Source organism: Theropithecus gelada, chromosome 14 (assembly GCF_003255815.1).
Source record: "Theropithecus gelada isolate Dixy chromosome 14, Tgel_1.0, whole genome shotgun sequence".
NCBI lineage: Eukaryota > Metazoa > Chordata > Mammalia > Primates > Cercopithecidae > Theropithecus > Theropithecus gelada.
In genome coordinates, this window is record NC_037682.1 from 121,245,514 (window position 1) to 121,271,752 (window position 26,239).

General features: G+C 41.2%; 1 protein-coding gene across 9 annotated transcripts in view; it reads left to right on the plus strand.

Moving 5' to 3' along the window:
* APLP2 (amyloid beta precursor like protein 2) overlaps positions 1 to 26,239 on the plus strand; it is a 72,693-nt gene that overhangs the window by 22,240 nt on the left and 24,214 nt on the right. For 7 of the 9 annotated variants that reach the window (XM_025358240.1, XM_025358241.1, XM_025358245.1 and 4 more), the window contains exons 2-4: positions 14,646 to 14,819; positions 15,774 to 15,897; positions 26,079 to 26,191. In XM_025358240.1, coding sequence (XP_025214025.1) covers positions 14,646 to 14,819; positions 15,774 to 15,897; positions 26,079 to 26,191 — 411 coding nt within the window. Of the gene's footprint in view, positions 1 to 8,686; positions 8,762 to 14,645; positions 14,820 to 15,773; positions 15,898 to 26,078; positions 26,192 to 26,239 lie in introns of all 9 variants that reach the window. The other 2 variants (XM_025358239.1, XM_025358248.1) reach the window with 2 other exon arrangements.

A 26,239-nucleotide genomic window follows, 5' to 3' on the forward strand; every position in this document is an offset into this window, starting at 1 on the left:
CTCACTGCAAGCTCCGCCTCCCAGGTTCACGCTATTCTCCTGCCTCAGCCTCCCAAGTAGCTGGGACTACACCTGCCACCACGCCCGGCTTTTTTTTTTTTTTTTTTTTTTTTGTATTTTTAGTAGAGACAGGGTTTCACTGTGGTCTCGATCTCCTGACCTCGTAATCTGCCCGCCTCGGCCTCCCAAAATGCTGGGATTACAGGCGTGAGCCACCGCACCTGGTCCAACCATCTTCTTAGTGTTCCCTTCTTAAATGCGAATTAGATGTCTTAGGATCACCAAAGACTTCAGGAACACCTTGAACATGAACGAGAACAAAACAGAAAGAAAAAGCAACTTGAAGGCAATGCAGGGAATAAACAAATAAAGACAAGTTATTACCTCAAAGGAGAGAAGAGGGGGCATTACATCTATGAAATAATTGTTTGAAATTTAAAGACGTTCAGATAACAAAGGGTTCTTGGAAATTAGAAATGTGGAAGCAGAACTTTAAGACCCCAATAGAAATCTTCCAGAAGGAGAAAACAAAAAGAAACTAGAAAAGATAAACAGGAGGTCAATCTAGGAGGTCTAAGATATAACTAATGAGAATTTCAGAAAGAGAATAGCAGAAACACAGGACTGTGTGTGTCCAGGCCAACGGGGCCACCAAGAGCTCAGGCTGGTGAGTGATGAAAAGACCACACCAAGACATGTTAGGTTGAAAGTTCAGAATACCAGAGATTGGGAAAATCTTGGAACCTTTTTTTTTTTTTTTTTTTTTTTTGAGACAGGGTCTCACTTTGTTGCTCAGGCTGGAGTGCAGTGGCGTGATCTTGCATCACCACAACCTCCGCCTCCCTGATTCAAGCTATTCTCCTGCCTCAGCCTCCCAAGTAGCTGGAATTAACAGGCATGTGCCACCACACCTGGCTAATTTTTGTTTTTTGTTTTTTTTTTTTTTTTTGAGACGGATTCTGGCTCTGTCACCCAGGCTGGAGTGCAGTGGCAGTAATCTCTGCTCACTGCAACCTGTGCCTCCCGGGTTCACGCCATTCTCCTGCCTTAGCCTCCCGAGTAGCTGGGACTACAGGCGCCTGCCACCACGCCTGGCTAATTGTTTTGTATTTTTAGTAGAGACAGGGTTTCACTATGTTAGCCAGGATGGTCTTGATCTCCTGACTTAATGATCCACCTGCCTCTGCCTCCTGAAGTGCCGAGATTATAGACACGAGCCACCACACCCGGCTGTATTTTTTTTTTTTTTTTTTTTTTTTTTTTTGAGACTGTGTTTTGCTCTTGTTGCCCAGGCTGGAGTGCAATGGAGTGATCTTGGCTTACCACAACCTCTGCCTCCAGGGTTTAAGCGATTCTCCTGCCTCAGCCTCCCACGTAACTGGGGTTACAGGCATGTGCCACCACGCTCAGTTAATTTCGCAGTTTTAGTAGAGACGGGGTTTCTCCATGTTGGTCAGGCTGTTCTCGAACTCCCAACCTTGGGTGATCTGCCTGCCTCGGCCTCCCAAAGTGCTTGGATTACAGGCGTGAGCCACAGTGCCCGGCCTAATTTTTGTATTTTTAGTAGAGATGGGGTTTTACCATGTTGGCCAGGCTGGTCTTGAACTCTTGACCTCAAATGATCCACTCGCCTCAGCCTCCCAAAGTGCTGGGATTACAGGCGTGAGCCACTGCACCTGGCCAGAATTTACTTCTCTATATAAAAAAACCCACACCTGCACAAAGGATTAGGAAGAATGACTTTAGATTTATCAATAGCAGTGCTGAAAGCTAGAAGACCTCAAATTCTGAGGGAAATTATTTCCAGCCTATAATTTAGTGCTCATCCAAATTATTGACAAGACGTGCACATAAAATAAAAACCATTTTGGGATCTGTCATGTTTGAAATTTTCCATTCACACACCCTTTCTCAGGAAGCTATGGAGCACTGTGAGCCACTAAAACAGGAAGTCGAGAAAGAAGGAAGTATTGAGTCGAAACCAAAGAAAGGGGAAGGAATTTTCAGGACTCATGAGAGCTGTCTCGAGGCAGAGAGAGTAATTGGTCCAGATGAAGCAGGGAAATGGAGGGCCGGAGGAGGGATGTGTTCTAGAAAGGAGGGACTGAAACCAGTGGGTCAGCTCGTGTGTCTGACACTGAAGGGAGTTTTACTGATCTTTTCAGACAATTTCAGGGAGAATTGGTGGCAAATGTGTGTGAAACCAAGCAAGTAAAAGAAGTTGCAGTTGCTTACTCTAATGGGGAAATAGATGCCTAGAAAGGAATTATAATCACAGTATGCTTTTATGTTACAATAGAAATACGTGGCTCACACCTGTCGTCCCAGCTCTTTGGGAGGCTGAGGTGAAAGGATTGCCTGAGACCAGTAAGATTCTGTGTCTACAAAAAAGTAATGAAAATTAGCTGGGTGTGGTGTGACATGTCTGTAGTTACAGCTACTCGGGAGGCTGAGGTCGGAAGATTGCTTGAACGCAGGAGTTTGAGACTGCAGTGAGCTATGATTGCACCACTGCACTCCAGTTGGGGCAACAGAGAGAGACCTTTCTCTAAAAGTAATAATTACAATGAAAATAAAGAAGTATTGATTTGACCATGGGACAAGTTGGTGGATGGGTGTAGGGTTTGGCAGTTTAAGAATTAAAAACACTTGAGGATAATGTCTGTACTGAAAAGATACAGAAATAAAACATGTTATGTAGAAATGTGGAGATAAACAGCAGGTGGAAGGCCTGATAGCTGTGGAAGCACAGCCTCTGCAGAGCATGCTCCACTTGGGTGGAGGCTGTCCTCCTAGTATGAGTTCTAGCCTTGTACTATGTGGCTTCTTGAACTGTACTTGGAGTCACTTGACAAAAATTAAAATTAAAAAAATGGAAACTTGCCATCTTGCATACATTTTTTTTTTTTGTCATTTAATTTGTCAATTTTTAGTAGGTGTCCTTGTATGAAGACTAGTACACTGTTGATGTAGAATTACCTGCAGATTGATACTAGCTTAGCGCAATATCTTGAAGAAACCAAGAGCGTAGCCTTTAGAGTCAGTCAGTTGTTTACTTGGGTGTAAATGAGCTACTGCATGCCAGGTGCTGTTCCCAGATGCAGTGGTTAGGAAAATACATGCGGTCTCTCCCCTTGAGGAACTCACATTCCAGTGATGGGGGATGGGCACTGCAGATCAATGAGCAAGGTCGTTTCAGATTGCCTGAGAGAGAGAAAACCTGGAATGGGTTGGAGGAGAAGGCCTTCCATGGAATGCCCCTTTGACAGAGTCCTGAGGGTGAGACCACTGCACTTGATTAGGGAACAGCAGGGGAAGGGAGTTCTGGGAGTTCATTAGATTTCAGGACAGTCATCCTCAACAAGAGAGGACAGTGGGCCTTGAGGTGAGACAGACCCTGGCTTGTGACGTCAAGGGTGGTGCTGGACTGGAGGGATGCTGGAGTGTGGCAGGGGCTGCATCATGGTGGGCCTGGCACGCCACACTAGCCACTCTGAATTCTCTGGAACAGAAGAGCAGTGTGTTCTGCCTTGAGGTGATTCCGAGTGCTGGGTGGAGACTGGATACTGGAGGGCTCCCAGTGCCCACCTGACAAGTAGTACAAAAGTGCTGTGGGGGCTGGGCCCTGTGGCTCATGCCTGTAATCCCAACACCTTGGGAGGCTGAGACTGGAGAATTGCATGAGGCTTGGAGTTTGAGACCAGCCTGGGCAATATAGCGAGACCTCATCTCTACAAAACATTTAAAAATTGGTCAGGTGTGGTAGTGCACATCTGTAGTCCCAGCTCCTCGGAAGGCCAAGGCAGGAGGATCACTTGAGCCCAGAAGTTGAAGGCTATGATCAGTGATTGCACCACTGCACTCCAGCCTGGGTGACAGAGCAAGACCCTGTCTCTGAAAAATACCAAAAAAGGTGCTGTTGGATTTTACACCATGCGGGTTCATGTGTGCGCACACACGTTTACATTCCTTTTATTCATTCTTTTTACTTGGGGGTAGCTTTTCCTGCGGTCGTTTATGCATTTATTTAGTAGTTAGGTGGTTTGAACCCTAGAAGGTTAACTAATAGCCAGTGCAGCAAGCAGTAACATACTGACTGGTGGCTCATACTTGCTTTATTACTTTATTTTTTCAAATTGTTGATAATTACAATAATGCACATGGGCATGGGTCCAAGACAGGAAGAATTATTGTCTGCAAGCAGATCTGCTGTAAGCTGGTAATACAGTCTGATTTACTTTTAAATTTAAATGCCACATAAATCATAGGAAAGATGTCTTTTAACTTGCTTTGAATTTGGAAAGGGTAGAGCACTTTCGTATTTTTGTTATTTTCACAGTTTTAATGGGCATTAGAAGTTAAATTGATTTGTTATATCCAGATCGATATCTGAGTGTTGTGTGCACCTAATAAAATGTTTAGCAGAATGACTGTATAGAAATTTGTATTTAGAATGTAAAGTTTCTCTCTCCCTGCCCTGTGAAAATCATTTTGGCAGATTGTCATATTTTCTTGTTATAAGCAAAGATACGGGTTATTCACCCAAGAATTTCATGCCTTTCAGCATAACAGAACCTTAGAAATAAAAGAGCCAGGTATGGCGACTCACGCCTGTAATTCTAACACTTTGGGAGGCCAAGGAGGGAGAATTGTTTGAGGCTGGGAGGACAAGACCAGCCTGGGCAATATAGTGGGACCCCGTCTCTGCAAAAATAAATTTTGTTTAATTAGCTGGGTGTAGTGGTTTGTGACTGTAGTCCCTGCTACTTGTGGGGCTGAGGTGGAAGGATTGCTTGATCCTGGGAGGTTGAGGCTGCAGTGAGCTCCAGCCTGGGCGTCGTAGTGAGACTCTGGCTCAAAAACAACAACAAAAAAACCTCCACAAGAAAAACATAAGCCTGTGATTTCCAATGTTTGGTTTTTATGAAATAATAGAACTAAGAAAACTGTTTTAAATAGATAAGGTTGTTCTTGGTTAATATTACAGAAGAATAATTTTTTAAAAATAGCACCTGTTTATTGTTGCCATCATTTTATGAAACCATTTTAATAACAAAAGGTAGAAGATGATATTAGAATTCAGGACAGTTATTCTTAAGCGAGGACCATTAGCAGTTCTGTACCTTTATATGTCGATGTGTGCATAACACATGCACACTAGATCTTTCTTAGGTTTCTCATTTTTCAGGGGGGCCACTGGAAACCTTTTGTAGACCCTGTTAGTCCCCCTAGTGGATGTTGGGGACCCCCTGCTTTAAAACACTGGCAAAAATAATCATATATATTAAGACATGGATGTTTGGCCGGGCATAGTGGCTCATGCCTGTAATCCCAGCACTTTGGGAGGCTGAGGCAGGTGGATCATGAGGTCAGGAGATTGAGACCATCCTGGCCAACATGGTGAAACCCCATCTCTGCTAAAAATATAAAAATTAACCGGGTGTGGTGGCGCGTGCCTGTAGTCCCAGCTACTTGGGAGGCTGAGGCAGGAGAATGGCTAGAACCCGGGAGTCGGAGGTTGCAGTGAGCTGAGTTCACGCCACTGCATTCCAGCTTGGTGACAGAGGGAGACTCCATCTCAAAAAAAAAAAAAAAGGTTTTCAGTTGCATGAATTTGTTTTCTTACTTTTTCCCCAGATACATTAAAGGAAAAGAGATGTAGTGAGGTCTAATTCGAGTGTTTATTTAGTGGAATAGTTGGTCAGAAAAATGGAATATTTTTAAAAAGTGTAATTTTTTACGAGTATATGAAATACTCAAACTATGCTTAACCTGATTTTTAATGACTGACTTAATGCATATAAAAACAAGGTATCTATCATGGAGTACCAGGTCAGCCAGAGGAAGCTTATAATTTCTGAGAGTATTGCCAGGTTTGTGCTCAGATATTGTACAGAAAACTCTTCATCATTTGTATTATTTCTGTCATCTGAATCAATAAGAATGATTTAGAATAAACATTTTATTATTAATATTTAATCAGTAGTACTTCTGAGTGTTTGTTACTTGAAATCATTTCACTCTTTAAGGTTCAGGAAACACATCCGTCTCCATGCCCCCAGCCCCGCTCTGCACGTGCTGGTCAGCGCACTCTTAATAACCGCCCAAGTAATGCCGGCCAGCGAGTTCAAATGTGAAGCCCAAGTTCACACCGTTTAGATCATCTTATATTAATTCTGAGGCCTCCTGCCTTCCTGACCTCTGCAGTTGGCTTGCCTTGCAAAGTATGACAAATGCCTACTTTGCTTTGGAGTCACAGTGAATCCTGACTTAGTGAGGAAGCCATCTTTGTTTCTAAGCCATGTTTCTCAAGCATGGGGAGTTTTAGGAAAATAGAGTTCCATCTGTTATAGTGTGAAACAAAGTTAATACTGTAGGTGTCTCATTTAATAACTAAACTTTGAGTAGCACCCGATTTATGTTGCACAAAGTGAAAACTAAGGTCAAGAGACATTAAATAACTTCCATGAGATTACATAGCTGGGAAGCAGACAGAATGTCCATCAGGAAAACCAGGTTAGAGAAATAATTTACATAGTGCTCTTTTGATCACAGAAGTGTCTTGATAGTAACTGCAGATTCATCTTGGCCTCACTTCCAAGTCCCAGAAACTGGGCCAGACAGGAAGTCAGCAACTCTTGGCAATCTTCTTTTAAATAGTAGGACTGTATTAAATCATTCATCTAAACATTTAGTGACTGAATTCCCACAAAATACGAAGCATTGATGTAACCTGCTTTCCTCATGTCCATAGTTAGTGGGTAAAGAAGGAATGTGCACTGTGTTAAACCCATTTCATGCCATCCTGGATTTGGGAAGGATGGCCAGTCATGTGGGGACTTCGTGGCCTCTTCCCTTGTGTGCCTTGGGTTCAAGCCCCAGTTCTGCGTAATTGCAGCCAGAGAGTGGAAAGAGCCAGCCTGATGATAGTGATGCTAACGTCTGAGTGCTTGCTCTGTGGCAGGCATTGTGCTCCGTGCTTCTGCGTGTTATCTTAATCTAATCCTCACAACAGCCCTGAGCCGTCGGTACGTTCGTAACCCTGTTTTGTAGATTAAAAAATTAAAACCTGGTACTAATAAAAGCTGCCAATGCTTGAAGAGCGCTTCTGTGTGACAAGCACTTTTCAAACACTTAACATGTATTAACTCATTTAAACGTCAAAGCAGCACTGATGTGTAGTTAACTGTTATTGTCATTACCTTATAATGACGAAACTGAGGCCCAGAGAGGCTAGGTGACCTGCCAGAGTTGGCACAGCCAGTCAGTGATGGAGGTGGGGCTCAGTCACTGTGTGTCTGTGCCTTAAAGCCACACTCTTAGTCTTTCTCCCACGTCAGTAGTGCAGTGAGTAGAAGAGTAATGGTTGGCCGAGGCCAGTCTCTAGTGTCTCCATACCCCCTGGAAATAAGTTTCTTGGACTTCCTATTTTATAATGGCAATCAGAAAAAAACACAGGGACCGATGAAGAACCTGTTCATTTGAGAATTTCAGGTGTGTGAACACCATTCTGCATGTTTTTTTTTTTTTAAATGAAAGTATTTTATGTATTTGTATATTTTCATATTTTCAAAAACTTCCCTTAGTTCTGATCTCAGACACATACTGAAAGACAGACCTCTATTAAATCATGATGCTTGGCTCCTTACCACTATAATCCAGATGGACAAATTACCACGTTTCCATAAAAAGCGTTAGAGACAGCCTAAACCATTTTCAATCTTGGAAATGATACCTCATTTATACTTTAATGTTTAAAGCTCTAATAAAAGCTGGGGTTATTTGTATAAATTACTGCCTTTGAAAATGATACCTAACCGCTGGCATATGTCACTGTAAGAATAATGACCTTTTACACTTAGAGTTTTCCCCCTACACCCAGTTCACCAGTTTCTAATTAGAATTAAGTTTAAATGTTAAAAAATAAAAAGACCAAGAATTTTCCATTCATGTAATGCAAACTCTCAAGAATAGGTTTTCTCATTTTACTGCTATAAAACCAGAAAATGCTTAACAAGAATCTTGCTATTTTATTAGATAGTGGTTTGAAGCTTTACTTCTCTGCTGCTGAAAAAGATACTCTTAAGATTTCAAATTGTGGTCGCTGTTTGGACAGTAAAAAAAGGTGGTATTTCTTACACATGAGGCTCTGGGTCAGAATCATAATAGTCTTCCAGTTGCAGAAAAATATAATTTAATATGTGTACACTTGGGGCTTTACTGTATTAGGATGCGTGCCCGTGTGTTTAGAACAATACACTTTTCAGGTATTAAACCTGTTCCAATTTTACTTACTAGTTCCTCCGCCTCAAATTGTGTCTTCTCTTTTTGACAGATTAGACTCTTAATATTGAAACAATGCATTCCAGATTGAATTCTAGGCATATAATAAGCAGAATTTAAAACAAAAACACTGTATTTTGAACAAATTTTAGACTTAAAAAAAAGTCACAAAAATACTACAAGAGTTCCCCTATACTGTAACCCTGTTTCCATTAATGTTGACATCTTACATAACTTGTAATGCAGTGATCAAAACCAGGAGGTTTGCTACTGGCACAGCACTATTAACTGACTTACAGACCTTATTCAAATAATTGCTGCAGTTTTTTCCACTAATGTCCTTTTCCTGTTCCGGGATCCTGTCCAGGCGCCTGCATTGCATTTACTTGTCATTTCTGCTTAGTCGTCTCAGATCTGTTGCAGTCCCCGGTCTTCCCTGATCAGCACCCTCAAATGTCTCATTGTGGATGAGATTAATGTAGGTGTCTGGTGGGTGTCTCTGCTCTCAAGTAATTGTTTTCCCTTTTGTAGCTAATATCTTGGGTGAGATACCTTGAATGGATACTAAGAACAGGATTTTTTTTTTTTTCCACTTCATTCAGTTCAGTAAATCTTTGGTGAAGGTTCATCATGGGCATAAATTGAAGTTGTTTTAATTTGTGAATCTTGAAGTACCTCAGCATTTGAACAAATATGAATGAAAATAATATATAGGATCTTCATATCTTTTAATAGATGGTCCTTTTACCGACTTTTCCTTAAAAAAGGTTTTTGAGCAAGAGCGTCATACCTTTTGCTATCAGTAGCTTGCGAGTGGTAACTAGATGCCTCAAAGGCCTGCTTCTTTCCGCGTTTATTAGAACTAGAACGGTGTTACCTTGCCTTCACAGGGTGAGACCTGAATACTCGTGTGTCTCATAAAGCCAGATTCCCATTCAAAGAGACCTGATTCTCCCAGTAGTAGGATCAAACCGTGTCCATGGGAAGAGGCTCCGTCTATGGCAGGCACCTTCACAAGCCCTGGAGGCAGATTTGATCCTGGAGTAGTAGCTTCAGTGAGGGCACAGATAACTGGGTGTGCACATTTGCTTTGGAGTGAGAGGACTGCCTGGTCCTGAGGGCTTTGTGAAGGAAGGTAGGCTTAGATGGGCCCAGGAGTTACATCACTTGAGGTGATTAAAGGCCTTGATTTAAAGTAGGTTGAGACTTAGATTTATTTAGATTTACGTATTTATTTCTTTAAGCCATTTCAGGTTTTTGACCAGGTTACTAGAAGCACTTTTTACCAAGTTGAATTTCTGTCCTTGGATTGCTAAACTGTTCCCCAAGCCAGATTAATAAAATGGAATTTCTTATTAAGAATGAATTATTAAGCAAAATGGAAGTGCTGGGCTAGGGAAGCAGTTGATGCAATTTGTTTTCCAAGCCTTAAAAGTGCCGCAATGTGCATAGATCACAAGGACTGGCTTAAGTGCCAACGCATGGGGCATTAATTTTTTTTTTGTAGAGGACTCCAGGTTTACAGGATATCAGAAGTGCTGACTTGGCAGCAAAATCCCATTTGTAACATGTTAGATTAGGAAACAGATTGATTTATATGTTGATGTAATGGATCAAGGCACAGTCTGTGCTTAAGGAAATGGAGAGCACATTAAATAAGGGCATTTTCAAGGTAGAAGTACAAACATTACAGAAAAAATTAGCCTCTTATACTCTAGGTAGGGTTGGGGTATGTTTGATTAGTTGACTCCTAAAACATGGTCCACAGAGGCTTTTTATATTTCAGATGATACCTTCTTGAGAGTCTCTCATGACCACAAGGATTAATCTTTCTGAACTCAAAAGTGAATCACTACAGCATATTAGCTGTCTGGATTGATTCCAGTTTCTCTGCTTTTTCTTGGTGGTAACTGATGTGAGGATCCGTTTGGTGTTTAGCTGCCTCTTCCTGTTGCTTTAACCTCTGGTATTTTAAGATTCTCTTTAGGGAAGAGAGTACTGACCATCTCAGCACAGAGCCGAAATGCACTTACCACTGATGTGTTGACCTTAGTGGTTGACCCATAAACTGAACATTTATACAGTTGGAACTCTTGTGGTCTTTCAGCCAACAACCGTAATGAGTAACATGTGGAACATAATCTTTGGTGCTGATAAATGGCTTTTTATGATGAAATTGACCATTCCACGCTGTGGCTTGGGTGACCTCATGTAACTAATTACTGTTTTTTAGCTATATTCATTTTTGGAATTTAAGGGGTAAATGGTTTCTCCTTCTGCAGGCTGTACTGCTGAAAGATTAAATACCACCTGAAATCTGATTTGTTTAAAAATATAGAAGGCCAGAGAGAATCTAGGAAACACTGCTCAGAAGCTTTCAGATTTAACTATAGGAATTCTTTCATAGCAGGTTTAGGAAGCGCATTCCTTCTGTGCTGTACATTTGGCTTTTCATATACTTATTTATCATGTCTTCTTGATTTTCTTCACTTAGTTCTATCTGAGCTTTTGAAGTGGGAAGCAAAGGATTCGGGTGAGAGCACTGGTTTCAGTACACAAAAATATCCCTGGGGTTTCCTTACCTTTATCTTTAGATATCCCCATTTTTCTCCACACACAATCCAAGTTTCTAGTCATAATCCTTAGATTACAAAAGAACAGGCTTTTTAGTACACATCTTTTCTTTTTTTGAAACAGATTCTCTGTCTGTTGCCCAGTCTGGAGTGCAGTGGCGCAATCTCGGCTTCACTGCAACCTCTGCCTCCAGGGTTCAAGTGATTCTAGTGCCTCAGCTTCCCAAGTAGCTGGGTCCATAGGCGCGCTACTACGCCCGGATAATTTTTATATTTTTAGTAGAGACAGGGTTTCATCATGTTGGCCAGGCTGGTCTCGAGCTCCTGACCTCAGGTATCCACCTGCCTCAGCCTACCAAAGTGCTGGGATTACAGGTGTGAGCCACCATGCCCGGCTTGGTACATATCTTGAACTAAGTGTGAAAATTAAGCACGTCTGTCTTGTGCATCCTTTATACCTTTTGATTTGTTTGAATTGAGCACCACTAGAGTATTACCTATGAATAGGTGTGTGTTCCTTTGTACACATATCTTTAGGTGTTTTTTTCCTTCTTTGGGGGAAGCAGGAGCTCACATTAGTCTGTAGCTTCACATGCATTCATACTGAAGGCATAGGGCCTTCCACTTTAATAAATGAGTATTCATCCCAGCAGAGTAAAGTCAATTCTAGTTAATAAAGGTGCTAATTATTTGTTGGGTTTAATTGAGGTGTTTTTCAGCCCTGATAGATATTGGCAACATTTTAATTCCAAATTAGCTTTCTCTCAGCTGTCCAACTAGGTTTGGTGCTTCCTTCTCTTATACTAGTAGAAAGCAGGTTTATTTTAATAAGCTTCGAAGCAAAACATATGTCAGATGGTAAATTGGTCCTGGAAAAAGACCATAATATATTTCACAATCAAATTTAAGTTCCTGATTAGAAGGATTGTTCGTGTCTGTGTAGTTCATCAGCATAAATAAATGTTTCCTAGAAAATTGTACGTTTTCCATATATTTTAAAAGTCAGCTAGGCGTGGTGTCTCACGCTTATGATCCCAGTCGTTTGGGAGGTCAAGGCAGAAGGATCAGTTGAGCCCAAAAGTTTGAGACCAGCCTGGGCAACATAATGAGACCCTATCTCTACCAAAAGATAAATATGTATATACTGGGTGTGATGGCACATGCCTGTGGTCCCTGCTACTCAGGAGGTTAAGCCTGGAGGATGGCTTAAGCCCAGGAGGTCGAGACTGTAATGAGCCGAGATTGCCCCACTGCACTCCACTTGGGTAACAGAGCAAGACCCTGTCTTTAAAAAAAAAAAAAAAAAAAAAGGTGGGGGCATCAAAGCTACCCTTTCTTGTTAATAGGAAAACCATGTTGTGTATATGCTGTTTTTAAAAAGAACAACATAGTAGACCATATAATCTAACCCTCTTCCTCCACAAGTTTTAACTTAAGAACTGTTATTTATTTTTTTTAATTTTGAGGGAAGTTTTGCATATGGGGACACTTAACTCTTATGGCTATAACCATGAGTAATGGCGTATTTCTAGAGAGATGCCTGTGCTCCTCCCTCCCTCCTTCCCTCCCTCCTTCCCTCCCTCCCTCCCTCCTTCTTCCCTCCCTCCCTCCCTCCCTCCCTCCTTCTTCCCTTCCTCCCTTTCTCCCTTCCTGTCTGTCTTTCTGTCTTCCTGTCTGTCTCTTTTTTTTTTTTTTTTTTTTTTTTTTGTTTGAGACGGAGTTTCATTCTTGTTGCCCAGGCTGGAATGCAATGGCGTGATCTCTGCTCACCGCAACCTCTGCCTCCCAGGTTCAAGCAGTTCTCCTGCCTCAGCCTCCTGAGTAGCTGGGACTACAGACATGTGCCACCACACCCGGCTAATTTTGTATTTTTAGTAGAGATGGGGTTTGTCCATGTTGGTCAGGCTGGTCTCAAACTCCCAACCTCATGTGATCCGCCTGCCTTGGCCTCCCGAGGTGCTGGGATTACAGGTGTGAGCCCCCATGCCCGGCTGATGCCTGTGCTTTTCTCGAGCGTGTCTGCAGGAGCCTTGCTGTTGTAATGTTACTTCTCACCTATAGTTTCTGAACTGTTAATGGTTAGACTGCACATAAAAGGATTACAGGCCAAAGACAGATCTTATGGAATAGTTAATTATTTTTACCCAACATGAGATAAACTTGTTCATTCAAACTATACTACAAGGCTACAGTAAGCAAAACAACATGGTAGTGGTACCAAAACAGAGATAGAGACCATTGAAACAGAACAGAGCCCTCAGAAATAATACCACACATCTACAACTGTCTCATCTTTGACAAACCTGACAAAAATAAGAAATGGGGAAAGGATTCCCTATTTAATAAATGGTGCTGGGAAAACTGGCTAGCCATATGTAGAAAGCTGAAACTGGATCCCTTCCTTATACCTTATACAAAAATTAATTCAAGATGGATTAGAGACTTAAATGTTAGACCTAAAACCATGAAAACCCTAGAAGAAAACCTAGGCAGTGCCATTCAGGACATAGGCGTGGGCAAGGACTTCATGACCAAAACACCAAAAGCAAAGGCAACAAAAGCCAAAATTGACAAATGGAATCTAATTAAACTAAAGAGCTTCTGCACAGCAAAAGAAACTACCATCAGAGCGAACAGGCAACCTACAGAATGGGAGAAAATTTTTACAGTCTACCCATCTGACAAAAGGGCTAATATCCAGAATCTACAAAGAACTTAAACAAATTTACAAGAAGAAATCAACCCCATCAAAAAGTGGGCAAAGGATATGAACAGAAACTTCTCAAAAGAAGACATTTATGCAGCCAACAGACATATGAAAAAATGCTCATCATCACTGGCCGTCAGAGAAATGCAAATCAAAACTACAATGAGATAACATCTCACACCAGTTAGAATGGTGATCATTAAAAAGTCAGGAAACAACAGGTGCTGGAGAGGATGTGGAGAAATAGGAACACTTTTACACTGTTGGTGGGAATGTAAACTAGTGCAACCATTGTGGAAGACAGTGTGGCGATTCCTCAAGGATCTAGAACTAGAAGTACCATTTGACCCAGCCATCCCATTACTGAGTATATACCCAAAGGATTATAAATCATGCTGCTATGAAGACACATGCCACACGTATGTTTATTGTGGCACTGTTCACAATAGCAAAGACTTGGAACCAACCAAAATGTCCATCAATGATAGACTGGAGTAAGAAAATGTGGCACATACACACCATGGAATACTATGCAGCCATAAAAAAGGATGAGTTAGTGTCCTTTGTAGGGACATGGATGTGAAGCTGGAAATCATCATTCTGAGCAAACTATTGCAAGGACAGAAAACCGAACACTGCATGTTCTCACTTATAGGTGGGAATTGAACAATGAGAACACTTGGACACAGGGTGGGGAACATCACACACCAGGGCCTGTTGTGGGGTGGGGAGGCGGGGAGGGATGGCATTAGGAGATATACCTAATGTAAATGATGAGTAATGGGTGCAGCACACCACATGGCACATGTCTACCTGTGTAACCAACCTGCACATTGTGCACATGTACCCTAGAACTTAAAGTATAATAAATAAGATTTTTCCTTTGCCTTTAACTTTGATCGTATACATCCAAAAGTCACTTTTTATTCTGTTCCAATTCCTGGGAAAAGGATTTGTTTATAAAGATACAAATAGTAAATAATTAAGGTTTTTAAAAGATGAATTCTGTCACAAACCTGAATGACTGTTGCCTCTGTGCTAGCCTTTTTGGAGTAAACCTGCAATTTTTTTTCCTTTGGTAGGCTCTTGCAGCCAATGCTGGAACAGGATTTGCTGTTGCTGAACCTCAAATCGCAATGTTTTGTGGGCAGTTAAATATGCATGTGAACATTCAGACTGGGAAGTGGGAACCTGATCCAACAGGCACCAAGAGCTGCTTCGAAACAAAAGAAGAAGTTCTTCAGTACTGTCAGGAGGTAAGGGTGTTGCCGGCAAGTTAAAACCATTTTTCTGGGGCAGGGTTGAATCTGTTTACCTTAGAAATAGATATTGTCATTCTCTTTTGACCTAAGACCAAGATGCTAATGACTGGAGCCCCAAGCCTTTTGTTTCTAAATGTGTGGTATGACCCAGACCTCTTGAAGGCTTTGCCTGCCTGTTCTGTGAGCTCTCAGTTGTTTAAGGAAGGGATGCTGCAGAAGCCTGGCAAGTACCATGGAAGTGCAGCGTGGTTCTCGTCCTCCCACTTGTCTTGGAAGATGGAAAACAAAACATGTCAGGTGTATGCTTGTCTTTTCTACTTACCGATAGAAAGCCACCAGTATTCTAAATGATCATCTCAGGTCTGATTCAACTTTGGGTTAAAGAGAAAATGATATGAGATGTCACAACTTTTATTTATTTTTTCTGATAGAGACAGGGTCTTGCTACATTGACCAGGGTACTCTCAAACTCCTGGCCTCAAGCAATCCTCCCCGGCCTCCCAAAGTGCTGGGATTATAGCATGAGCCACCACTTCTTACCAAGATGAGCACACAGGGCCAGGGTGAAGTTCTGTAATTTCACTGACAGACGTTTCCATAGACTCGCCTCATGGACTCATCAACTCAACACCTTCTCTACAAGCAAACTTGACATCTCATGAATTTGTTTTGGGCTAAAAGCTTGCTGCTTTTGTTTGTCCTTAAATATATATTCTTTTTGAAAAGAGAAGGCATGGAAGTTTTCAGAGGTCTGAACTGTCAAAAGAAAACGAATACAGTATCTTTTTATTTGATGACTTCAGTTGGAGCCGGGGTAACGGAGTGGAACTTTAGATGTATTATAGGATAAGGGTGGAGGCTGAGTAAACTTAGATACTCCATCCTTACTTGCATGTGCGTGTCTGTCTGCAGATTGATTTATTGTGTGTGTTTTTGTTTTCTTAACAGATGTATCCAGAGCTACAGATCACAAATGTGATGGAGGCAAACCAGCGGGTCACTATTGACAATTGGTGCCGGAGGGACAAAAAGCAATGCAGGAGTCACACTGTTACACCTTTCAAGTGTCTTGGTGAGTGTTCTTGGTTACTTTTCAGGAAGTGCCAGCCCCCTCCCATTTTAAATTTAATTTTCTCTTGGCTCACAGTGAAATATTTACACCTGTTAAGAAGCTGAGTGCGGCATGAATTTATTGGGGAGAATTTCTCTTAGGGGTGTTTACTGGCTTCGAGTGTCGGTGGTTGACCTCCTCTCAGTGATGACTAACTGCCTTCCCATTGTAGACATCCTTCCTCGGCACTGAATAAGGGTGCTACCCACAGAGCAATCGCACTTATGCACTCACATTGTTAGATATCAGTGGTTTACGGTGATAGTGGGGAGTAGTGTTAAAGAAAGCAGCCCCAGGAGAAGAGTCTTCTGTTTCCCTTACTTCATCCCACACACGTTTGCACCATTTGACCAAACTTCTGGTAGTTTTCAGGAGAAAGAAAAGTGACTTATAGCAGCAGCCTGTGGACAGTCAAGGGTACCAGGGCCAGTGCTTATAGGACCTGCCATTCTGAGGGGTTTGGGGCTGGTAAGGGTGTTCATGACTGTGTTGCTGGTGTCGACATTCAGAGTCAATTTGAGTAAAATGGTAACAGTTTGCTGTGCAGAAACAGAGTTGTTGCTTCAAATGCTCAGGGAATATATTCATTTTAACCATTTATGCCTGATACATTGGAATTACACTCACCTATCTGTGGTCTGGGTGATTCAGGAACAGATTTGGTCACAGAAACTTCAAAGGGCAAAAACAGTCAATTTTAGATTAGCCCTGATGGGATTAAAGTAGATACAGCATTAATATAGACATCCTGAGTGATTCTGTAGCTATATGTAATTGGAACTGTTAACTTTTTCTCCTTCCTCCCTTCCTTCTTTAAAACCTTTCCTTCAACTGCTGATGGCAGCAAAGTGGAATGTGATACTTTTTCTCATCCTCACATGTAGCAAGGGGCAATAGCCAAGCAACAGGAAGAGGCAGCACCCCTGAACAACAGTGTTTAAAGTGTGTGGCAATTAAGTTTGTTTTAAAAGTATTCCTAAGGAGAAAGAGGGACATCATGTGTGCTTACCACTGTCTACTTTAAAACTGGGCATCTCAAGATTGGAGACTTGTTAAAAACTTGGTGTGATGTGGTTTAAGGATGCTTTCTATTCTGTTTGGCTCTGAGAAATCTCTGGGTATGAGGTTTCATTCATTCATTAAAAACATTCTCAAACTAAAAGTGAAATGAGATTATCCTGGAATATTTGTAGACAGTGGATAGGAAGTGCTTGAAATCATTCCTTCTGATTGCTCCCCCTAAAGACTTTGCAGCATGATTATCTCCTCTTGTTTGTCCTTGTCACCTTGCAGCTTCACTCCCCACCCAGACATCTGAGTGGGACCTGGGAGACTCTTTTATTCTTTGTTATCCTTTATCTCCCTGTATCCAGTCAGTTTCTGAGCCAGCCTGATACTTACCTCTTAAGTAGACTTACAGTCATGATTTTCAAACTGTGTGCCAAGTCTCCTTGGGGCATTGCAGCAAAACTCACAGGGCATTCTGGGATATTTTTGATTTTTCAAGGGAAATGTAGTGACATCTGTCAGGCATTCTGCAAACTACTAGCTGGAAGTAATTTACAGTTTCAACGTGAGATCATTTATTTTGATGATTTCATATCTCTGTGAAGCTGTGTTTTTAGTTATTCCTGTGATAAAAAGCAAGTATCTTTTGAAAATCACTGAAAAAAAAAAATGAGGGTGATGGTGTTCGGTCTGATTGCAGTTGGGGGAGGTGTGCAGGGCCCAGTGGGCGCTAAGGTGATAGGACGTAGTATGTATTAAGTTGTTGGCTCTAACTACTTAACTTTTAGGTATTTTTTTGCCCAGGAGTCCTGTGAAAAAATTCCTAAGACACTCAGGGTGCTATGAGTCAAAAATGTGGTCATCTCTGGCTTGTGTCCTCTTCCTGCATCAGATTCCCACCGCCCTAGCTCAGCCTGTGGTCAGTTCTTGTCTGGGCCAAGAGCAGCCTCCATGCTGTTTCTCAGTGCTGGTCGTCCAATCTGTTGCCTGCTGATTGAAAATAAAGACCGAATCATGTCTCTCATGCACAAATTCTTGAATGTTGAAACTCGTTAGCATGGCTTCAAAACTCCAGGATCTGGCCCTTGCTCAACTCTCCCCTGGTCTCTGTGATCTCATACTTTAGACTTTATCAGCACTGACCACCCCAGGTTGCTGGGTCACGCACCATCCAGCTCTCAGCATTTGGAATGGCTTTCCTCTGCTGACTTTGCTTGGGAAGCTCTTCCTGCACAGCTTACCTCAGCAGTTGCCTGCTTTAAAGGGAGGCTTTCCTGGTCTTATTTTCTATCCATTCATCCAGGTTTCTGTAATACTCCGTGCTGTTGCCATTGCACTTATCACACTGTACCATGATTGTTCATAGGCCTTTCTCCAACTATGCTGTGAACACCTTGCCAGCAGCGACCCTGTTTTAGTCTTTTTTGTCCCCTCAGCGCCATGGTAGTGCCTAGAATATAGGATATACTGTTTACGATAATTATAACACAAGAATGCTACTATAGTTGGTACACAACCAAAATTTTATTTTATTGCTTTGTTTCCCAAACGATATAGTTTAAATTTGTTAGCATGTTACAGAACCAGACAATAATGTTGTTAATGAAATGCATAAAAGACAGTTTAACCATAATGCATTTGGTACCTTCTTTGCATTGTGGTCACTGAATAAAGCGTTATACAATCTTTGGTGTTACTTCACACAGTTATTCATGTTTACCCCAGCATCCATTTGGACAACTTCTTAACCAATCGGTAGAGACATCCGTTGGTATTTTTACATAAGCACAGTTGCCTGAGCCTAAACTAATGAGGGACAACATGATTGGAGTTTAAGGGAGGGAGTGGGAAAGACATATTGCAGTTCTCCATTGTCAGTTAGATTTTGATGTCTCCCTGTCCCTTCCACTATCACCTCCCCTTTGAGCACCCAGGCAGAACTGATATCATTTAGTTAATAATGGCCACCACCTTTTTCCCCCATAGACTCCTTAGAAAGCCTTTTGATGATAGTCTTCTAGAGTTGCTATTACTTTTTTAAATTAAAAAATAATAGTTTAAAAATAATTTCAAATTTACAGAATGGTTACAAAAATGGCACAGAGTTCCTCTGTGTACCCTTCACCCAGATTTCAGATTTTCCAACTGTTAACATTTGATTAATGTGGTAAAAAATCTTATCCTCCCTTCCCACCACCCCTCACACACATACTTGAGATTTGTTGTTTTTTGAATCATTTGGCAATAAGGCAAACATGATATATTTATGCCTTAATACCACAGTGTGTATTTTTTAAAAACAAGGAAATTATCCTACGTAACCATGGTATAGTCATCAAAAATCAAGATCTTATAGACAATATCTAGTTGATCCAATATCTAATCTACAGACCCTACTCAGGTTTCACCTGTTGTTCTAATAACATCCAGGACCCAATCTAAGATTCCATGTTGCATATTTCCTTTCCTTTGTGACATTGATTTTTTTTTTTTTAAACTACAGGCCAGTTCCTTTATAGAAAAGTTTTCAATTAGCAATATTCACGCCTTGGATAAACCTCGTTGGCTACAATACTGCACTGCACAAAGCTCAGTTCCTTTATAGAATGCCTTGCAATTTGTGTTTTTCTGTGATCCTTTTGATGTATTCATTTTTGAGGGGAGTATCACAGAAGTGTTCTCACTGCATCACAGTAGGAGTTGTGCAATGCCAGTTTGTTTCATCACCGGCTAAGATGGTGTCTACATTCATTTGCTTTATTTTATACTCATTGTCTGCATTTGGCCAGTGGGGGCCCCTTTGTGCTGGTTCCTGTGTCCTTTTAACATGTCCCTGTCATTCTTTGAGAACTTTACTTTCTGATACAAAAGATTCTCCAAGTCCATTCTGTATTTTCCCTACTCCGCTCCTGGAGTTTGCTTTAAGACACCGTGGTTTCTTTTAGTGGGGAACGCTATTTTGAAATCCAGATCTGGGCCTTAGATGATTTGTTTTTTGTTTTTGGTAATTTTTGGACACAGATTTGGACAGGTAGTGTTATTGTGATATGAAAACTACGAAAGTTCTGATGTAATATCTACTTTGAAAACAAAACTGGTCTCAGCAGCTTTGAGGTGCTGCCTTCTGCGTTTGTACCTCGGTCTGTTGGCGTAGTTCACTTGTCCATTGCAGGTGGTCCTTTTACAAATCTTCTAGCCTTTGAGTTCATGACAGCCATCGACAGTTCACCCTGTTCCTGGTGTGGACCCTTGTGCAAGGTGAGTGTTCCACTCGTGTGAAGTAGCATGGATCCTTCACTTCTCTGAACCCTGTTTTCCCTGAAACATACCTCGAGTGACCACCTGGCCTCGTTACATAGGCTGTTTTCTCCCGCCTGGGTACAGCTTTTACCAGCTCCCTAAATTACATGGTTTTCCTGTTTGCACCTGGCATGTGCTTTTGTAGTAAATTTATTATTTAATTTTTGTAATTTTTAATTATTTTGGGTACACAGTAGGTGTCTGTATTTATGGAGTACATGAGATATTTTGATACAGGCATATAGTGTGTAATAGTCATGTCAGGGTATGTAGTAGATGTACTTATACGCATGGGTGTTGGTGTTGGAGGTTTCCTCAAGTAGGTAAACAGCCTTTGTTATTTATTCTGAAAGGAATTTCAGCAACTCTGAAAAAGCTCTAAAACCTGGATTGCTGCCACAGCACTGCTGGAAAGAAGTAGTAGGAAAGAAAAGCTGAATCACAGGGATGATTAGAAATTGGAGATAAATCCTAACTGCAGCTTAAATGAATATTGTATAGGTTAGGTTTTGCTATGTTGCCATATTCATTGATCAGCAAAAACAATAGAGCTTTCTGTTTGTCCAGTGACTTAGGAAATTGTGGCAATTGTATTATACTTCACTGATTAAATTGAGGATGTTACCAGATTGGATATAAACTATTAAAGTGAGAGCAAACCATTTTCAATGTTCTGTAAAACAGAGTAATACTGATCTGCCTAGGTTAATTTTTTTCCCTAGGAGCTTCTGATAAAAAATTGTAGCAAAGGCACAGAGTAGCAATGAAATGATAGAGCGGATGCTGGGATTGAAATGTGTTTCCTCTTTCAGTCTACTTTTTTAAAAGGGGTTTATTTTTCAATAAAAGAAGTTTGCACTGGGGGAAGGGGACAAAAGCAATTATTTTCAGTTTCTGTACTAAGTTAACTGTGATTAACATTTTGGAGTATAGATGAAAATTTTTTTCCTTGGATACACATGGAAATGTATATGCTTTTAAATGTTTTTTCCCTAAATGTGATTATACTACATATGCTCCTCTGTTTATTTTTGAAGTTCTGTTTATTTTTATTTGACATTTTTTGAGCTTTTATTATCATGTGCTACTTTTAGGGGTATGTACATCTTTGAATAAAAGATAAGGTTGGAAAGAAAAAAAGATAAAGTTGGCCTTAAGTAACTAACCTGAAGAAGGGGTTAGAGATATGCAGTGGGTTTGCTTTTGTTTGTTCAATGATTTTAAAAATTATTAAACGGCCATGGAAAAATGTCCATGTTAAATATGCACATAAGCCATGTTTCTTGTAACCCCTTAGTATTCTGTTGTATATATGTATTATCATTTAATTAATTCCCTCTTGATGGACCTTTAGGTTTGTTCTAGTTTTTTGATATTAATAACACGAATGAATATTTTAATTCATTTGCCTAGTTATTTCCCTAGGGTGTGTGTGTATTTTTTTTTTTTTTTTGAGACAGGGTCTCTTTGTCACCCAGTCTGGAGTGCAGTGGTGCGATCTTGGCTCACTGCAGGCTTTGTCCCGTGCACGTCCCCCGCCTCCACCCTGCAGCTGAGATTACAGGCATTCGCCACCGCGCCTGGCTAATTTTTACTATTTTTAGTGGAGACAGGGTTTCCTCATGTTGGCCAGGCTGGTCTTGAACTCCTGACCTCAAGTGATCCGCCTGCCTCAGCCTCATAAAGTGCTGGGATTACAGGCGTGAGCCACTGCCTCCAGACATCCTTAGGGTGTATTTTTAGAACTGGAATTGTTGAATCAAAGAGTACTGTTAAAAATAAAATGTGTGTGTGTGTGTATGTGTATGTGTATATATATATATATTTAGGCCAGGCGTGGTGGCTCATGCCTGTAATCACAGCACTTTGGGAGGCTGGTACAGGAGGATCATTTGAGATCAGGAGTTCAAGACCAACCTGACCAACATGGTGAAACCCCGACTCCACTAAAAATAGTAAAAATTAGCTGGGCATGGTGGTGAACACCTGTAATGTCAGCTACTCAGGAGGCTGAAGCAGAAGAATTGCTTGAACCTGGGAGGCAGAGGATGCAGTGAGCCGAGACTGCGCCACTGTACTCCAGCCTGGGTGATGGTATGAGACTCCATTAAAAAAAAAAAAAGTTAAATTTTAGAATTTAGTTGGTTTTCAAATTCAGTGGTGTTCTTTTTTGATTTTTAGAGATCAGACAGATTGACTCAGTCATGGAATAGCTGAAGATTAGTGGCATTTAATTTTATGGTTTAGCATGGAATTATTTTATTAAATTTTTGGCATTTCCAAAAAGGTTTTGATTTTAAACTTTAATTCTGAAATATTATACCAAGCATCCTGAAGAGATAAAACATAATGTGATGGTTGCTCATATGCTCACCCTCCTGATTGCAGTTCTTCGATGTTCTGTCATGTTTGCTTCATCTCCATCTTTTTTTTTTTGAGACGGAGTCTTTGTTGCCCAGGCTGGAGTGCAGTGGCATGATCTTGGCTCACTGCAACCTCAGCCTCCTGAGTAGCTGGAATTACAGGCGCATGCCACCATGCCTGGCTAATTTTTTTATTTTTAGTAGAGACGGGGTTTCACCATGCTGGCCAGGCTGGTCTCAAACTCAGTTCTTTTGCAACATTTACATGCATCTATAAACAATGTTTTTGTGTTTTAAAATTTACATTAATGGCATCATACTGCACCTGACCTTTCACAACTTGCTTTTACTTTGCATCATTTTTTAGTTTATCCAAGGTGTTGTGTAGATTTAGTTAAAGGTTGTAGTATTTCTGATCGGGCACGGTGGCTCATGCCTGTAATCCCAGCACTTAGGGAGGCCAAGGCAGGTGGATCACAAGGTCAGTAGATCGAGACCATCCTGGCTAACATGGTGAAAACCCGTGTCTCTACTAAAAACACAAAAAATCAGCCAGGTGTGGTGGCACGCACCTGTAGTCCCAGCTACTTGGGAGGCTGAGACAGGAGAATTGCTTGAACCCGGGAGGCAGAGGTTGTAGTGAGCTGAGATTACGCCACTGTACTCCAGCCTGGACAACAGAGCGACAACAGATACTCCATCTCAAAAACAAAAACAAACCAAAAAAGTTGTAGTGTTTATATAGAATATAGATTAGTAGTGAAATTGCTGCTTTAAATTTTTTTGATGTTGCAATTGTACATTTAAAAGTGAGGTTTTACAAATTAAAGTGCATTAAGTGTTGCTTAAAAATAAATTGCTTTATGAGTGTGGTTGTATAGTTCGTATAAAACTAATTACCCAAGACTTGACAGTAACATTAACATCAGTAATGCCTACCAGATATCAGTTTCTGTTTTTATTTTAAACAACAAACTCAAACGTGGAACAGCAGTTTCTGTTCTAAGCTTTTCTTGTTGTATAGATTATGTCATTTAGTCCCCACAAGATAAAGAAATCGAGGGACAGAAAGGTTAAGTAACTTGGCTAAGATTACCCTCTTAGTAAATGACAGTGCTGAGATTGAACCCTGGCATTCAACCCTACATATACTTTTCCTTAAGTATACACTTCTGTTGCTTTTTGTCATAAATGAACAAATATAAAAATGGCCTAGTTAATTCAGAATAATCACATTAAACCATGTGAGTTGGTGGTTGGTTGTCAGAATTGAAGTGATTTCTACTTAGATTATTAGGGTTGTTTGTCCCCGTAGAGGCAGATTCTAGCTTACCATTGGTGTTTTTGCTATTTTTAAGCAGTGATTATAAGTCTAGTTGATTGCTAAAGCCTGTATGCAGGTACTGCCTCCCCTAGAGCCTTTGGGGTCCTCAAGGGTAGCAGTGTATCAAGCTCACTTTCGCATTCCTGCTTCAGTGTCACATTGAGCTGTTTGATCCCCAAATCCCTGTGCTAGCAGTGCTGAGAAACGCCACTGCCATTTGTAACGCTGTTTTCATGTGGGGGGACTGCTACACTGCTACAGCTTGTTATGTCAGGAGCCCGTCTTCCCATACTTACCACATCAGCAACTCCCTTCCTTTTACCACTGGGGCAATAGAAAGACTGACTTCAGTGCTTGAGCCTGAGGCCCAAGGCAGAGGATCCTGAGAGACCCATCCATGATGGCGAGGCTGGGGTGGGTCTGTATAGACTTCCCACTAGCTGAGCCTAAGCCCTTTCTTAGACCACATTACTTTCTCATGATATTTTCAGGGTTTTCCCCTCTTAACCTCAGAGGTTACCCTGCCTGCTGCATCTTCCTGCCTCTGCTTCCTGCATCTCTCCCTGGGCTAAGCACACTTCTCTCCTTCTCTTTCTCTTCCTCTACACTGTGTGGAGCACATGGCAGACGTATGCGCAGTGCAGATTACTGAGCCTCACCTTACACTGCTGAATCAGAGCCTTGGGGTGACCATCCAGTGATGTGTATATTATATGTTTCTAACGTTTTCTTGTGGCAAGTTACAAACATGGCCAAACAAGACGATGGTACTGTTCACCCTCACGTACTGGTTGCCCAGCTGTGTAACCGTCATCAGTTCATGAGCCACTCTTCCTCCTTCTATAGGCCCACTCCCTCACAACCCTAATTATTTGGAAACAAATCAGATACCACTTTTGTTCCTTGTAAATAAACAGCTATGTGTATCTTTCTCCCAACTTTTTGGAACAAGTTTTAGAAAATGTAATAGTGAATACCTTTATACCCTTTACCTAGATTCTCCAATTTTGCCTGATGTTTTTCTCTCTCTGCATCTCATATATATTTTTGTGTTGCTAAACCATTTGAAAATAAGTTGAGCTACCATGACAGTTGATTTCTAAGTATTTCAGCTGGTTTCTCCTAAGAGCCAGGGACATTCTTCTATATATAATGACAATACAGTTGTCATGTTTGGGAAATTTTCCTGAGTGTCCAACTAGTGTTTTTTATATCTTCCTTTTTAAAAGGATCACATACTACATTTCATCTAGAATCGTTCCCTAGTCTGTCTTTAAAAACAAAAACTTTCATTACAATGATATTTTTTAAGAGTCCATGCCATTTGTTTAACATAATATCCCTGAATTTGGATTTGTCTTATTGTTTCAGCATGATTAGATTCAAATGACATATATTTTGGCAGAAACGCTGTGTAGGTGATATAGCCTTTTGTAGGACGTCACACATACCAGTTTGCTCATTATCAGTAGGTTAAATTGGTTGTGTTATCTGGCTACGGTAGTTTTCCAAGGCTTCCCACTGTAAAGGCCCCTTTGTAATTAATCGTTGATTATTCTTACTGGATTCATTTATTACATTGTGTTTTGTCTGAAGTAAGATTCATCTGTACTTCAGTAGAACAGCCGGTTTTAGTTTCTTCGGCGTTTTTCATGTGGGGGGACTGCTACACTGCTACAGCTTGTTATGTCAGGAGCCCGTCTTCCCATACTTACCACATCAGCAACTCCCTTCCTCTTACCACTGGAGCGATAGAATATTGGCAGAAATACGGAATAGAAATAGAATATGGGCAGAAATACGGAAGTGAGAGCCATGGAGAGAGAGTAGCTGTGTGTTTGAGGTGGGCATGGTGGCGATCCTGTTATATTCCCCGTCACGTGTTGCTGTAGCCCTGCAGCGGGGCTGCAGTCAGGGGGCTTTTCAGAGGTCCCTGGCATCATGGCTCTTGACAGATTGGTGAGTTCTTGTGGCTGCTTGGCTAGAACTGTACTGTCCAGTCAGCTTTTGAAGGTATGAGATGTGCACCTGCTTGTATACATTAGACTGCTCCTGGCTATGTAAACTATCATCACAAACTTCAGTGAGAGGCATTTTCACCTTGAAATTGTGGTCAGATCCACTTTGACAAAGGTTCTCTTTTCCAGTGGGTGAATTTGTAAGTGATGTTCTGCTAGTTCCAGAAAAGTGCCAGTTTTTCCACAAAGAGCGGATGGAGGTGTGCGAGAATCACCAGCACTGGCACACAGTAGTCAAAGAGGTAAGAGAACTGAGCGGGGGAGTCAGCTGTTGTTGTATCTATTAGGAG